This window comes from Cicer arietinum, chromosome 4, assembly GCF_000331145.2.
Source record: "Cicer arietinum cultivar CDC Frontier isolate Library 1 chromosome 4, Cicar.CDCFrontier_v2.0, whole genome shotgun sequence".
NCBI classification, from domain to species: Eukaryota; Viridiplantae; Streptophyta; class Magnoliopsida; order Fabales; family Fabaceae; genus Cicer; species Cicer arietinum.
Genome location: NC_021163.2, coordinates 31,474,086 through 31,487,252, shown reverse-complemented (window position 1 = coordinate 31,487,252; position 13,167 = coordinate 31,474,086). Strand labels below are relative to the sequence as shown.

Sequence of the window (13,167 nt, the reverse complement as noted above, 5' to 3'; positions counted from 1 at the left end):
GAGACTTCGTGGTTGATAGTCTGCCTTGCACAATTTTGGGCAGTGCCTCGAAACGTCTTAAAGAGAGCGACCTAGTCCGTGACTCAACCCAGTAATACTCTCGGTGGCATAAATTGTGATTTTTAAATAGTTTTTGAAACTAAAATTCCAACAGAATGCAAAAACAAAAAAAGCCATTTCTATTATGTAATAGACATTGGTGATAAAAGTCATTTACGAAATGTATTTTGGACAGATGCGATATGTAAGGCTGCATATGAATATTTTGGTGATGTCTTAACAAATAAATAAGAGATGCCTTTTGCCCTTTTTGTTAGAGTAAATCATCATTGTCAATCTATGTTGTTGGGTTGTGCTTTATTGTCAAATGAGGATACTAATTCCTTTACTTGGTTGTTTAAAACATGGTTCGAATACATGGATGAGCGTACTCCAAATATCGCAATTATTGATCAAGATAAAGCCATGAAAAATGAAATTGAGGTTGTTTTTCCAAAAGCTTGTCATAGATAATGCTTGTGCCATTTATTCAAAAAGGTTCTAGAAAAGTTAGGTAGACATTCTGATCGTGAGTCTATCAAAGAACTTTTTCATGATTATGCTGTAAATGATTCTTTGAGTAAAAGTGATTTCATGAAAAAGTGGGAAAAATTGTTGAAGATTTTGGGCTTTAGGATAACAAATGGTTGAATGGGATCTTTGATGAGAGAAATCGTTGGATTCCTACGTATGTGAGAGACACATTTTGGGTGGGAATGTCAATGACACAAAGTGAAAGCATGAACTCATTTTTTGATGACTATGTCAATTCAAAGACAACATTGAAGAAATTTGTTGAACATATGACAATGCATTGAGATAAAATTGAAAAGGAAATCATGGTTGATTTTGGTTCATTTAATACAGTGATGGTTTGTGTAAGTCGTTTTGGTTTTGAGTCTCAATTCTAGAAAGAATTCACTAATGCAAAATTCGAAGAATTTCAAGTGGAGGTTGCTTCTACGATGAATTGTCATAATTGTATATTTGTTATAGAAAGCAAGAAAAAATTTGATAATGTTCAAGGTATCCTTCAATGAGAAAGACTTTTAGTTACAATGTATGTGTTGTTTATTTCAATTCAAAGGTATTTTATGTAGATACATCGTTTGTGTGCTTAAGCTAACTGGAAAAACGAAGTCAATATCGTCTTACTATATTTTCACATAATGAAGGAAGGATATAAGGCGAAGACACACACTTATCAAATGTAGTTTTGTTCATTTAGATGGAAATGTTGAATTGCAAAGAGCTGATAATGTTTGTGCGGCCATTACGAAGTGGCTTCCATGGTGATAATTATTTATCATAGTTTGTTAAAAGTGATTACTCGGATCAACAAAATTGTCACGACCTGAAAACTAAATGTTGTGACCGGAGCACAAATTATACTCATAGCCTGACAAATCTACCAACTAACTTAACAATTATGTGACTAAATAGTTCTCAATAATCATTTCAAAACAATATCCAGAATTTTTTTTCGAAATTTCGACAGAATATCTTTTGTAACTTCAACTTTTCTAAATTTATAAAATTCATATTTAAACTTTCAATTCAGTCATAATCCAAAGAACATAATCTAATATTCAATACATCTCACAAAAAGACTTTCAAAACTCAAAATAACTGCAAAATACATCACGACTCAACATACTTTACAAAATAGGGTCTTCGATCAAAGAGGCCTACAAAAAAAAGTATAATCGAGACTTGAATGCACTAACAGCTTGCTACTCAATTGCCTGTGAATCTGGAAAAAAAAAATAAACAACATGAAGGCATAAGTTACAAAAACTTAGTGATGAGACAACAACCACCACCAACTAGAAAGGAAACACAAAAAAGGCACGAATAATTATTTTCCATTCTTGTGGCAGTTATATTAAACAATACTGTAAAAAATATAGATAATTCTCAAGTAAGGTATACACACGATAAAATCATTAAACTTGTAATTTAACAATTCAGATAGAAATATTTAAAATCCAATTTATAGAAAAGTGAAATCACAATGAGCAACAACACAAAAATCATAGGAAATCAACCAAGTAAAATTCTTGATAACCAAGAGGCGACTTCATCTCAGTGATAGCCTTTTCCTCGTAAGGTAGCCTTCTCCTCTCAATCCTGCAACACATCATCATACATCAATTAGGGAGTTTACATCTCGTTGATAGCCCTCTTCTCCTACAGATGACATCTCTCATAGGGGCGACTTCATCTAACGGGTAACTCTCCCTAATCAAAACGATGTAACTAGATGCACCTACTGTTGTTAACGATTTCATAATTATAACAACGATTTTCAAATTACGTATTTAAAAATCATCTCTCATTTCATCATAACTCATGGAAAACATATTCAACTGTATAACAATTCAATATTTAAATACTTTATAACTCATAAATAAATCAAACTACTAACATATTATATAACAAAGACCATAAAAATAAATAAAGGATGCAATCGAGAAAAATTTAAAGGTTGTGTTCTTCAATTTTTTAAATAAATACTTTAACATAAAAACGAGTAAAATAATAATTATAGCATAATAAAAATATGACAATGATCATCGTCTACTCACAACTATGGAGAATCACCTAAGTTTGTTTTCCAACAACTTCCAGAGTAGTCAGCATGACCTCAACTAAAAAATATGAGTATAAAAAATATTCTCAAGACTTAAAAAAAATTATTTTAAAGTCTAACTAACTCTAAGATTTTAAACCAAAACTACATTTTTCTAGAGATTGATACTTGTTTTAGAGTTGTGTATTTACCTCAACGAGTCTCAATGAACACCTTTCAAAGAATTGTTACTCTTCTCCTTCCTTGGGTTTAGGGTGTAGGTGTGCAATTGATGTTGTGGAGTAAGAAGAAATAAGGAGAAAAAGAAGAGAAAAAAAAGGGGAGATAGGTGTTTGTCGGAGAAAAAAAAGAAAAAGGAGGGAGTGAGATAGAAAGAGAGTGAAAGTGAGTAGAATTGGTTTATTTTATTTATTATTATTATTATTAATTAATTTTTTATTTTTTTAAAACTGGGTGTATCATAAATAAAAAAACGAGTTTACCTCTAAAGAAATATCCCCTGACATTATACAACAAGATGGTTCACTTCGAAAATAAAGAACTAAAATTCTTGACCCTATACTACTCGAAGTAAAGGACGTCCTCCTTCAAGAAAGGAAGTCATCTAAAATTGATCAAATTGTGAAGAAACTTACAAGAAAGAGGACCCAATAAGACAACCAAAATAGTGAAATTATCAAAGTCAAAAGAGATAATTTTATGATATATGTACAGCTAGAGTAGGTTCCATATTTGATGGCAGGACATGGGTCCATCTAAAGTAGGACCGAACAAGACGATGTAAATTAGTTGGCTCCCTCGAAATCCAAACTCAGTACACTATGAGGAAGTAAATAAGGTTCAAGCATAAAATATAAAGTCTGTCCAAGAGCAATGTCACTAAATCAATTGCTTTAGACTTCTATAAAAAATTAATTTGTTACTTAATAAAAAAGACCTTTAAAAATGTTTTGTACTTGATAAAAATGCTTCATATTATAATATTTTTAAATCTAAAAATAATAAAATAATATCTAAAATTAATATTATCTCAATAAATATTAAAGTAATTGACTTAGTTTACAATTAAAAAAAATTATATAAAATCGATTATATTAATTTAATAAATGATTTTTTATTCTAAAGTGTTAAAAAAAATTCCAATTTTTTATACTAATTTTACTAAAATACAATTATAAACTCTAAAAAATCTTATTATAAAATTTACTTTAGACATTCTTATAGTTTAGTTCGGCGTTGATAAAACATAGTACTCTTTAGTTTCCTGGAAGATTTATAGCGTGGAACCCAACAAGTATGTTTTTTCATTTTATTCTCATGTCATAAATTATAGTGTTTCCTATTATGAATTGTTACAAGTACTAGATCTATATAGTCACAAATCTTTTTTTAACTACCTATTTTGATATAAAATCATCAATTCTTTCATTGTATTCTTTTTGTAGGCACAACATCATATGAATGATCTGTTATCATCAATAGCAAACGAATCATAATGCCAATGTATATGAATGAAATACATCATAAAAAAAGACTCCTATGTATTAATAGATAATCATAGGATTATGAAAACACCTATGTCATCTTAATTTACAATTATCATTATCAATAGAAATAAAAAATTGAAACTAATAAGAAAAATTACCTTTTCAGAACAAAGCTTCAACAAGAGTAATTGTAGTGACTTTGTTAAGCTTTGACCATCAAAATAATTAATGGACAAAAATTTGTCATTCGTTCAAATAAGCATTGTATTGACAACTTCAAGGTGATGGACTAGCAAATTGTTTCTCAATTGCATGAGTTATACTAGTGAATTCTTTTCAAATACATTTAACCAAGGAAAATAAGGCTTATGCAATTTGCTAAGTTAACTTGAACAAACTACTTGAAAAATAAGAGATCATACAATATATGCAAAGATTGCTAAGATTCTAATAAGATAAACAAGAAGGAAGAGCAAGAAAAACAAAAAATAAAGATTGAATTTCAATGTGTCTGAGAGAGGATATAGGAAAAAGAAGAGAAAGGAAATGAGTGTTAACGTGGGTTTATGTTCGTGAGACATAAACGAGAAAATAAAAATTTCCAAGTAATTTTATTCATTAAGGAGTCGTAAATTTTTTAGGTAATTATATTAGTTAGCAAAAAAATAATTATTTTACATTCAATTAAATAAATACCATATTAATAAGAAAATAACAAATTATTTAAAATTTTCACCTAAATATATACTTTGCCATACTATCAAATTAGATTTCGATCACTTCCCCGCTTGTGAAACACTGATTGCATTTAAAATCCAACCAATCAAACTTCCAAACTCGAGTTTCTTCAAATCAGCATTGCTTGCTTAGCTTCCCCCACAATAATGCATTCGCGTTTTTCTTCACAAAAGTTTCCCCCAATCGTGTGGTGACCGCGCGCCTCTTGCTTTGAGCACAATTCTCAAACAACGCAATTCAAAACCATTTAGAAATTGAAGTTGAAAAATAGTTTAGGTTTAGTATTACCAATGGATAGTAATAATAATAACGATGAACCATCTGAACCCTTTTCAACACTTCCATGGCATTGGGTCATGGAAGCCCTAGCAGGTTTCAAAGAAATCACCACATCCACTTTACAAGGTAATACCCAATCCATTCTCGCTTTAATTGCAAATCAATCAAACGTGACAACTGTTTATTTTCAGTTTGGATGAATAATTCATGATTGGTGAGGTTTGCAGGTTTGATTGATGCAGCACCTGTAAGGACTGATAATTTTGGTGAAAATACAAAGGAATTGATTGCTATGAGGTGTTTGGAGGAAATTTATGCTTCTTCTTCATCTTTTTCTTCATCCACATTGGATTCTAGAGTTGGACTTGATTTTTCGCGTACTTGTGATGGTGTTCTTCAAGAAATATTGCGTGAGGTAAAACTATTTTAAATTTATAATCGTCTTTCATATTTTTAATGTAAGGGAAAATTGCACTGGCCTATGCTTAGATCCGTTGAAATGTTACTCACATTACATCCCATGTAGTTTTTGAATGACCACTAACCTACCTTATTTGTGTTGATAGTTAACACAAAGGTTTTAATTAAAGGTCTGCGACTGTAATCTGGACTGTGATGTTAGGGTCTTTGATGTTTATGCGGTTGCAGCGCGTCTGAGATTAAGGCCTTCACCTTGATTCTCTGCAATATCAAGGACTGTGACACGATGAATATTTAAAACTCTTCTACCTTCTTGGTAACATTTGTTTGTAACGTAAAATTTTGAACATTGTGCGCCTCACCTATAAGAAGAGGTGTCTCATACTCTCCTGTAATGAGTGGCATTTTATTTTTTGTGCAAAATATCGTCCAGGGTTCCATTTTTCTTGTAGCTATAAAGAATTAGATCATAGTCTTTTCTTCACCAAAAGGCTCTTATGCCAATAATAATGTACCAATCACTTAGGTTTGTTTTAGCATTCATGAATATGTTAAGAAGGGACAAAGAACCTTCATTAGTAGTGATGTGGGCTCTGCTTAGATTTTCTACCAAAAATGAAATATCAACAAATCTAGTAACAACAAAAATTGGGAATCCAAGAGCTATCATCGCGATTGTAAATTTACCAAGACCTTTCTGATTATTGTCAAAGCTGGCGGCGGCTTTTAAATTTTGAAGAAAAAAACAACTGATAATGGAGAAGTTTGATTCAGCTCTATAGATCTGTTAGTTGCAGTCTGCAGATATGTAATTAGAAATCTGATGTTAACTTTTCAATTATTAAGTCAACGCTTTCTACTGACTTGGCCAATTTTCAAGCAACTGCTTGATCTGGGTTCGACTCAATGATACTTCCAACATGCGATGTGTTTTGTAGCAGTGCTAAAACACTATCAGCCATGGTACTTGAAGGAGAAAAAGTGGTTCAGGGTCATGAACGACTCTTGTTCTTTGAGGGAACAAATGGAAGAAGACATGTGCAAACTTAAGGATCCTTTTTTGCCTTTCTCGAAGTGTAGTCTAACAATGTCGATTTAAGGGGAGGTGAGTGTCTTTGGAAAGTTAGAGAGGGTATAAGTGACATTTCAACATATCTCAAGGAAGGTCATTGCAACATCCCCTTAATTTAAGCAACTAATTCTGCTTGCATTGTTGTGTTAGAAAATATCATGTTCTTATTACCTTGGCGGTAATTGATGATGGGAGTTTTATTTACAATGATGTATTCATAATGTAATTAATTTATCACTTTATATATTATAATATTTTTACAATAAATGAAATGAATGCTCAAGGATGTGATTGAGCAATCTCTCCCTAATTAGTAGCTAATTTCTGATTCTACACAACTACAAGAGATATTAACATGTAAACAATTCTTATAGTTATGCTAATTGAGTTTGAGATGAAATCTTTTCTTTTTGGTGATATGTATAAATCAGGTACCATTATCAAATCTGAGAATTTCTGGAGCACAGCTTTTAAAATGGGATGTTAAGCCATTTATCAAGTACAGAAGAGCTGACAATGTGAAATGTCACTTAGAGCAGGTGATGAGAGTTTTTTCTTTTTTTTTCTTTTGAGTAATATAAAAGAAAGGTATCTGCTTTCCCTCTCCCTTTTGAAATTTATTCAGTTTCATTCAAATGTTTTATTTGGTTTGTTTCTTCTCATCTTGCTGAATAGCTGAAAGAATCCATATTGGAAGGTACTGTACCACTAACTGATCACTTAAAAGAAAGGAGTGGATTATTCCAAATTAACCATGCTCGTACGGTATGTGTGAATGATGGAAAATGCAAAGATCAATCAGTAAAGGATGATGGGAACTCCGCTTATGCAGAAGACCTGGGAGCAAAAGAGAGCTCAGCGTCCTTAATATTAGGGGACGGCAACAAATCTTCGAAAGAATGTTTACCTGATAATAACCGTTTGTCCTCTAGGAGGAATATGGTTTACTCGGCTGATGAGAATTTTATGAGTTGTCTTAATGAAAAGCAAGTTTGTATAAATGAATGTGATGATTCCTTAAGAAGTACAAAAAGGATTAAACGTAATGCATCTACAAATTTTGATTCCAAGAAGGAAAAGAAACTTTCTCGACTTGGAAAGGAAGTGTCAGAAAATTTGACTGAAAAATATCTTCCAATTTTTGAGAATGTAGGGCATCACACAGAAAAGAATAACAGGGAAACTCTGAGTGATGGACCCTTACAGGATAGTCATAATAGGTGCACTGCTTCAAATTTGTGCCAATCTAGTAGTCAAAAAGAGGTCTTTCATGATGAATCAGGTATTCCTTTTAATGCAAGTTTGACGCCAATGGAGAAGACTTCTGGAAGTAAACCCTGGTTTGAACATGAAGCAGATTTGCAACTTGAAGATTCAAATGGCTATCAGCAGACAGTTAGTAGTGATAAAGCTCAAGATGGTACTGGTAATATTTATGGGATAGAGATATCAGGTGATACAGTTGCGTATCAAGGAGAAAATGTTAATCTCCTATTGAAAAAGCACAACAAGAAAAGTTTTGATACAAATTGTAACGAAGGTGGTCAAGCACTGGTTTGTGAAGCGACTACTGTCCCACTATTGGCTCCTGAAAGTTGTATTGGTATGAAGACTAACATTTATCCTCCGCATACATCTGGAGTTGAGCCTTGCCAAAATAAATTTATGGATGAAACTAATGATACTGTACATGTTGAGCCCATTCCAGCAAATGATGGTAATGCAAATATAATTCAGCATATGACTAATGAAACTCAACCCAAACAGAAGGAACCAAATGTTGAATCTTTAAGTGCCTCTAAGAAGCCAGCTTCTAGTGATAAAGCTGCAGTTGATGCTGCTAAGGATTGTGGAGCAGAGTTATCAAGTGATAGTGATGGGTATCACAATGAAAAGATTGATCTTGTAGCCAAAAAGGATGAAATCCTGAGCTCCCAGCATACTTTTGGTCAAGATTTGTCAGCAATGGCTGAATTGGATGAACAAAACCTTTGCATGAAGTGCAATGAAGCTGGACAACTACTGGTTTGCAAAACCACTACTTGCTCGTTGATGGTGCATAAAAACTGCCTAAGTGCATCTGCTCAGTTGGATGCAAAGGGAAACTTTGTTTGCCCGTTTTGTGCATATTCTCACACTATTTCAGAATATCTTGAAGCCAAGAAAATAGCTTCTTTGGCAAGGAAAGAATTAGCTATCTTCATTAGTAAGGGTATAAGGAAAGAAGCTGTAGATCGTGTTCATGAATCTAGTAGACAAGAACGAAATGTTTTGAGAAAGAGTTATAAATCTGAGCATATTCCGTTAACAGAGAATGAAGAAAATAGAGAAGATCATGCTGGTGAGCATGCAAATGAAGTTAATAATTTTCATTTTGAAAGAAGTCAGCAACGAGCTCCTAAATCTGTGGTCCACTCCTTATCATTAAGAGAAAACGAAAATGTAAATAATGGGTTAGCAGGTGATGTAAGAGAAGAGAATGAGAGTGAAATGCTGATTGCAAAGAGTTTAACTTGTGGAAGAGCTGGACAGAAAGAAAGGCCAACTGATAAATTTTTTTGTAAAAAGATAAATGTTGTGTGTGCTAATGAAAACAATGTTGGAGAAGAAGTTCCACAGAATATGACAGAGCACAATATGGCTGGAACTGTAGAGCCAGTTTGTGCTCACAATACTGTAAAAGAGGAGATTTCTGAAGATGAACGCAAAAAGCATAATATTTCTAGATACTCCATGAAATTCCATATGGATGAAGTACAATAGTAAGTTCCTTAACTTTTCTTACCATATTTGATCATTGAACTTCTTATTAAATTGAGCTGTTAAGGAGTTTATCTTTTTCTGGTTATGTGCAATGTTCCAAAATGTTTTGGTAAAAATATTTTCTTCAGGATGCATTGTTTGTTTCTTTTTCTGTTAGTACTCTTTTTGATGTTGGAACCTTCGATTAATTTTGAACATGAGTTTACCTTAATTTTTTTTCGCCTGCATAAATTACTTTTGTGGGGGGTGTAAAGGTTGGCTTTTCATTCCTGTTACTCTGAGAATGGCATGCGCAGGAGTCTATCAAATCTATTTTATCTACATTTGGTATTTGGTTGACTTTGACCATTCATGGGAATGTTATGAACTATTCCTAGAATTCTTCCTTTTTGGTTTGGACGGAATAACATAGTTTCACTATTCTAAAAACATCGCTAATTATTAATCTAGCAGATCCAACTAAGAGGAAAACTTGCATTGCTGGACACATACCTCAACAAAAACCAAAGGTTTTTCCAGTTGAATTCCCTTATTTTGGTTGCGCTTGGACTGAGTTCAACTCCCTTTCTTACTATATCTACGGAATCTTTCCCATCACATTTCAATTTAGACTCAGTAACTTTTTGATTTTATTCTAAGACATACAATGCTCCAAAAGCTAACTCTATGCTTGGTACTGGATCATATGCACCACCATTCTTTGGCCTATTACAAACAGTTTTGCGGTCAGAGTGACCATTGATTTAAATCCTTTAAATTGCTTAACTTGCCATTTTTCTTGAAGGCAAGAAAGTCTTCTGGTAAAATAAAAACTACTCCTATGCTGGTAAATTGACCTCTTGGAATGAATTGTTGGAAATCCTAATTAAAATTAAGTCCACAGGAATTAGTTTATTTTTTGTGGGAATACTTTTCCATATTTTATATCAAATGTGGCATTTCCAACTGAAGATTCCACAGAATGCAAAAGTAAATCATAAACCAAATGCCCCATCACGGTAACAATTAACTACTGGAACTATTATGCCATTTCTTATTTGATTGGTTATTTTGATTCACAGCAAAACTCCACCAAGCCCTAAAATAAGACGAAAGCAAATTCCATGGACAGCTGAGGAGGAAGAGCTGATAAGGGTATTACTTTTCTCTCTTCATCACTTCTTGGAAGTAGTGTGACTTTATAAGTAGCTAAATTGCATTATGTATCTGTGTGACATAATGTTTCTGAAATGGATTCCTTTTGTTACCATGATTCTTTGATTTAGAAACTTTCTAATACTGCATTAGAAAGTTAAATGATTTGGATCCTCTGATGTCTTTCTTTCACCTTGATCTCTGTGGCTTGATATCTTACAGTTAAATACGTTTTTAGTAGTTGTAATAATTGCGTGCTTTCACTGTGAAGGAGGGGGTGCAGAAGTTTAGTTTCAGTGACCAACAACTGCCATGGAAGAAAATTTTGGCATTTGGTTCTCACGTGTTTGAGAAGAATTGTAGGCGTCGTACTCCACAAGACCTAAAGGATAAATGGAAGAACATGTGCAAAGCGCACTCAAAATTGAAACAAAAGGCTTTATCTTAAGGCGGTTTCAGAAGAATCAGGCAAGTCAGTCTGCCTCAGTTCTCCAGAAGATTCATGGTCAATGTTTTCATCTCAAAATGTTTTAATTTAATCTAAAAATAGAACAAGGGCTGTGTGGTTTGCTGTTAGTTTTCCTTTTCTGTTGATATGCTTCCACTAATAATTGCAAACTGCCATTTTGTTTAAGAACTTATAAAATAAACGGTAAAACTATATTTTGTTCTTTTCTCTACTTCCTTGGAATTGTCAAAAATAGGAAACAAAGTGAAAATAAGACTTTATTTGTAATCTTTAGCTAAACATATCAGTTAAAAAAATGCCGAAAAATTTAGCTAGTTGTGTTCTATTGAAATACTCACTGTTACTCTTACTCTTCTCTAGGTTAAAACAAAAGTTATAGTTAATGACTATTTAGTAGAAATTTTTGTTTTCTTCTCTTCCCGTCATTAATATTATCTGAATAATAGTAATAATAATAATAATAGAGAAGCATATTGCATGTACTTATTTTCAAATATCTGATGCATTTATTCTTCTTTCCAGGAAAATTGGCAAGTGGTCAGTTTGACCCATATATATACAAATGTTTCAACCGATAAAAGAGAATCACATAAATGATGTTAACATGCAATATAAATAATCAAATAGCTTGACCATTTATTGGTGTAAATTTTCATAGAACTGGTCTCTTTTGTATATTTGTCAGATAGTAGTGAAATCTTGATGAGACATATCTTCATTTGTTTTACATAGATGTTTAATATATATAGTCTTTTCACATTATTTTTAAGTTTACATTGGCAGTTGGACATATAGAGCGAGAATGCATGCATGGGATAAAGGTGAACTGTGTCTTGAGAATATCAGGCTGTGTATGGTAGGGACACATGTGAAATGTAGCTCATGAAATTGGAAAATGTTGAGGTGGATCATAACATTCTCCAGTTTGAGGACAAATCTATTGCATAGAATTCAAGGATGAGAGTAAGAGTTCATTCAAAGCAATCACAGTGGCTTGGAAAGAGTTTTTCCATATATTGTAGTAACTAAACAACATTTAACATCGATGTTGTAGGCATTGATTAAGATGTATGGAATGGCAGATAATCATGAATCAGAAGCCCCCAGTATGAAGCATACAACAGACTTACTTTCTCCACTTCCATTTGGAAATAGTACTAAGAAAATTAGCCAAGATATAGAACTAAATTTCTATAGTTTAGATGTAATTTACAAATTTAAGTACTTAGTAAATCATCTGATGCAATATATTGAGCAAGTTCTGAACAAATGACTCTAAATTCTTATATTCTTCCATTCCTGTTTGTCTTACTCCGCCGAATTTTTAGAGGGAAAGTAGCTTATTTTATTGCTTAAATATGTTCTTTATCTTTTAGTTATCTTTTATCTTTTTTTATTCATTTATGTTATTTATTTTTAATAAGGGATATAGTCTTTTTCACAATCATAATAAAAGATTAAATATTGTTATATAAAAAAATATTGTATGTTCTTTTCATTTGCTCGTATAGTCATATACTCTCAGTGCGAGCCCAAATAATCCGGGTTTTCTTTTGAAAATCATCCGAACATCATCAGAATATATTGTGTGGATAAATTATACAAGCTATGAGTTGGGGTCTCGAAAAATAATATATTGTGTTGATAAATTATACAAGTAATGAGTTGGGGTCTCGAAAAAAGTTTGAACTTCAATTTAATAATTAGGTTGTTGAATTTGATGTATAAGTTAAATGAAAATTAAGTTTCTTAAATAAATAAGTTAAATTTAAATTATTTATAGTTCGACTCATTTGATTCATGAATCAATTCGATATATATTATAAATTTTATATAATTTTATTTTTATATGAAATCAATTTGACTTAGGAGTTGTACAAAGCAGTTAAATTTACGTTTAAGTATTAAAATACTTGAAAATGATATAGAACATAATGTAAATGTAATTTTAAAACGAAATAAAAATTATTTAAAAAATTAATACTAAGACATTTTATATATCATTTGAAAGTTACTTCAAAAGACATTCGAATCCATCGTTTATAGAAAAAGACATACATATGATATATTGCATTTGTTGCTCAAATCAATAGATTCCTATGATTATATTTTGAGTTATAAATATTGTTTTGAGATAAAATTTTTATTATTTAAAACTTAGAAACCACATATT

The 13,167-nt window shown here is 31.9% G+C and overlaps 1 protein-coding gene across 3 annotated transcripts; it reads left to right on the top strand.

Annotated features, from left to right (window-relative positions):
* The first annotated feature begins 4,885 nt into the window (after positions 1 to 4,885).
* Positions 4,886 to 12,290, top strand: LOC101508857 (uncharacterized). Of its 3 annotated transcripts, XR_190502.4 has the most exons (8): positions 4,886 to 5,262; positions 5,364 to 5,551; positions 7,060 to 7,167; positions 7,304 to 9,390; positions 10,453 to 10,525; positions 10,797 to 10,993; positions 11,778 to 11,957; positions 12,049 to 12,290. XR_190502.4 is itself a non-coding variant. In XM_004516010.4 (7 exons), exons 1-6 carry the CDS (start codon positions 5,148 to 5,150, stop codon positions 10,971 to 10,973), a joined length of 2,748 nt encoding a protein of 915 aa, XP_004516067.1. In that variant the 5' UTR covers positions 4,886 to 5,147; the 3' UTR covers positions 10,974 to 10,993; positions 11,778 to 12,290. The 3 variants fall into 3 exon arrangements, 2 of the variants coding, with proteins under 2 accessions (XP_004516067.1, XP_012567479.1); XM_004516010.4 differs by having other exon boundaries at positions 11,778 to 12,290; XM_012712025.3 differs by having other exon boundaries at positions 11,517 to 12,290.
* Positions 12,291 to 13,167: the final 877 nt, after the last annotated feature.

Excerpts from the sequence above, each read along its gene's own strand:
- LOC101508857 (XM_004516010.4), top strand. The coding sequence starts at position 5,148 with ATGGATAGTAATAATAATAACGATGAACCATCTGAACCCTTTTCAACA. Across the intron at positions 5,552-7,059 it reads TTCAAGAAATATTGCGTGAG|GTACCATTATCAAATCTGAG; the intron begins GTAAAACTATTT and ends TGTATAAATCAG. Across the intron at positions 7,168-7,303 it reads TGAAATGTCACTTAGAGCAG|CTGAAAGAATCCATATTGGA; the intron begins GTGATGAGAGTT and ends CTTGCTGAATAG.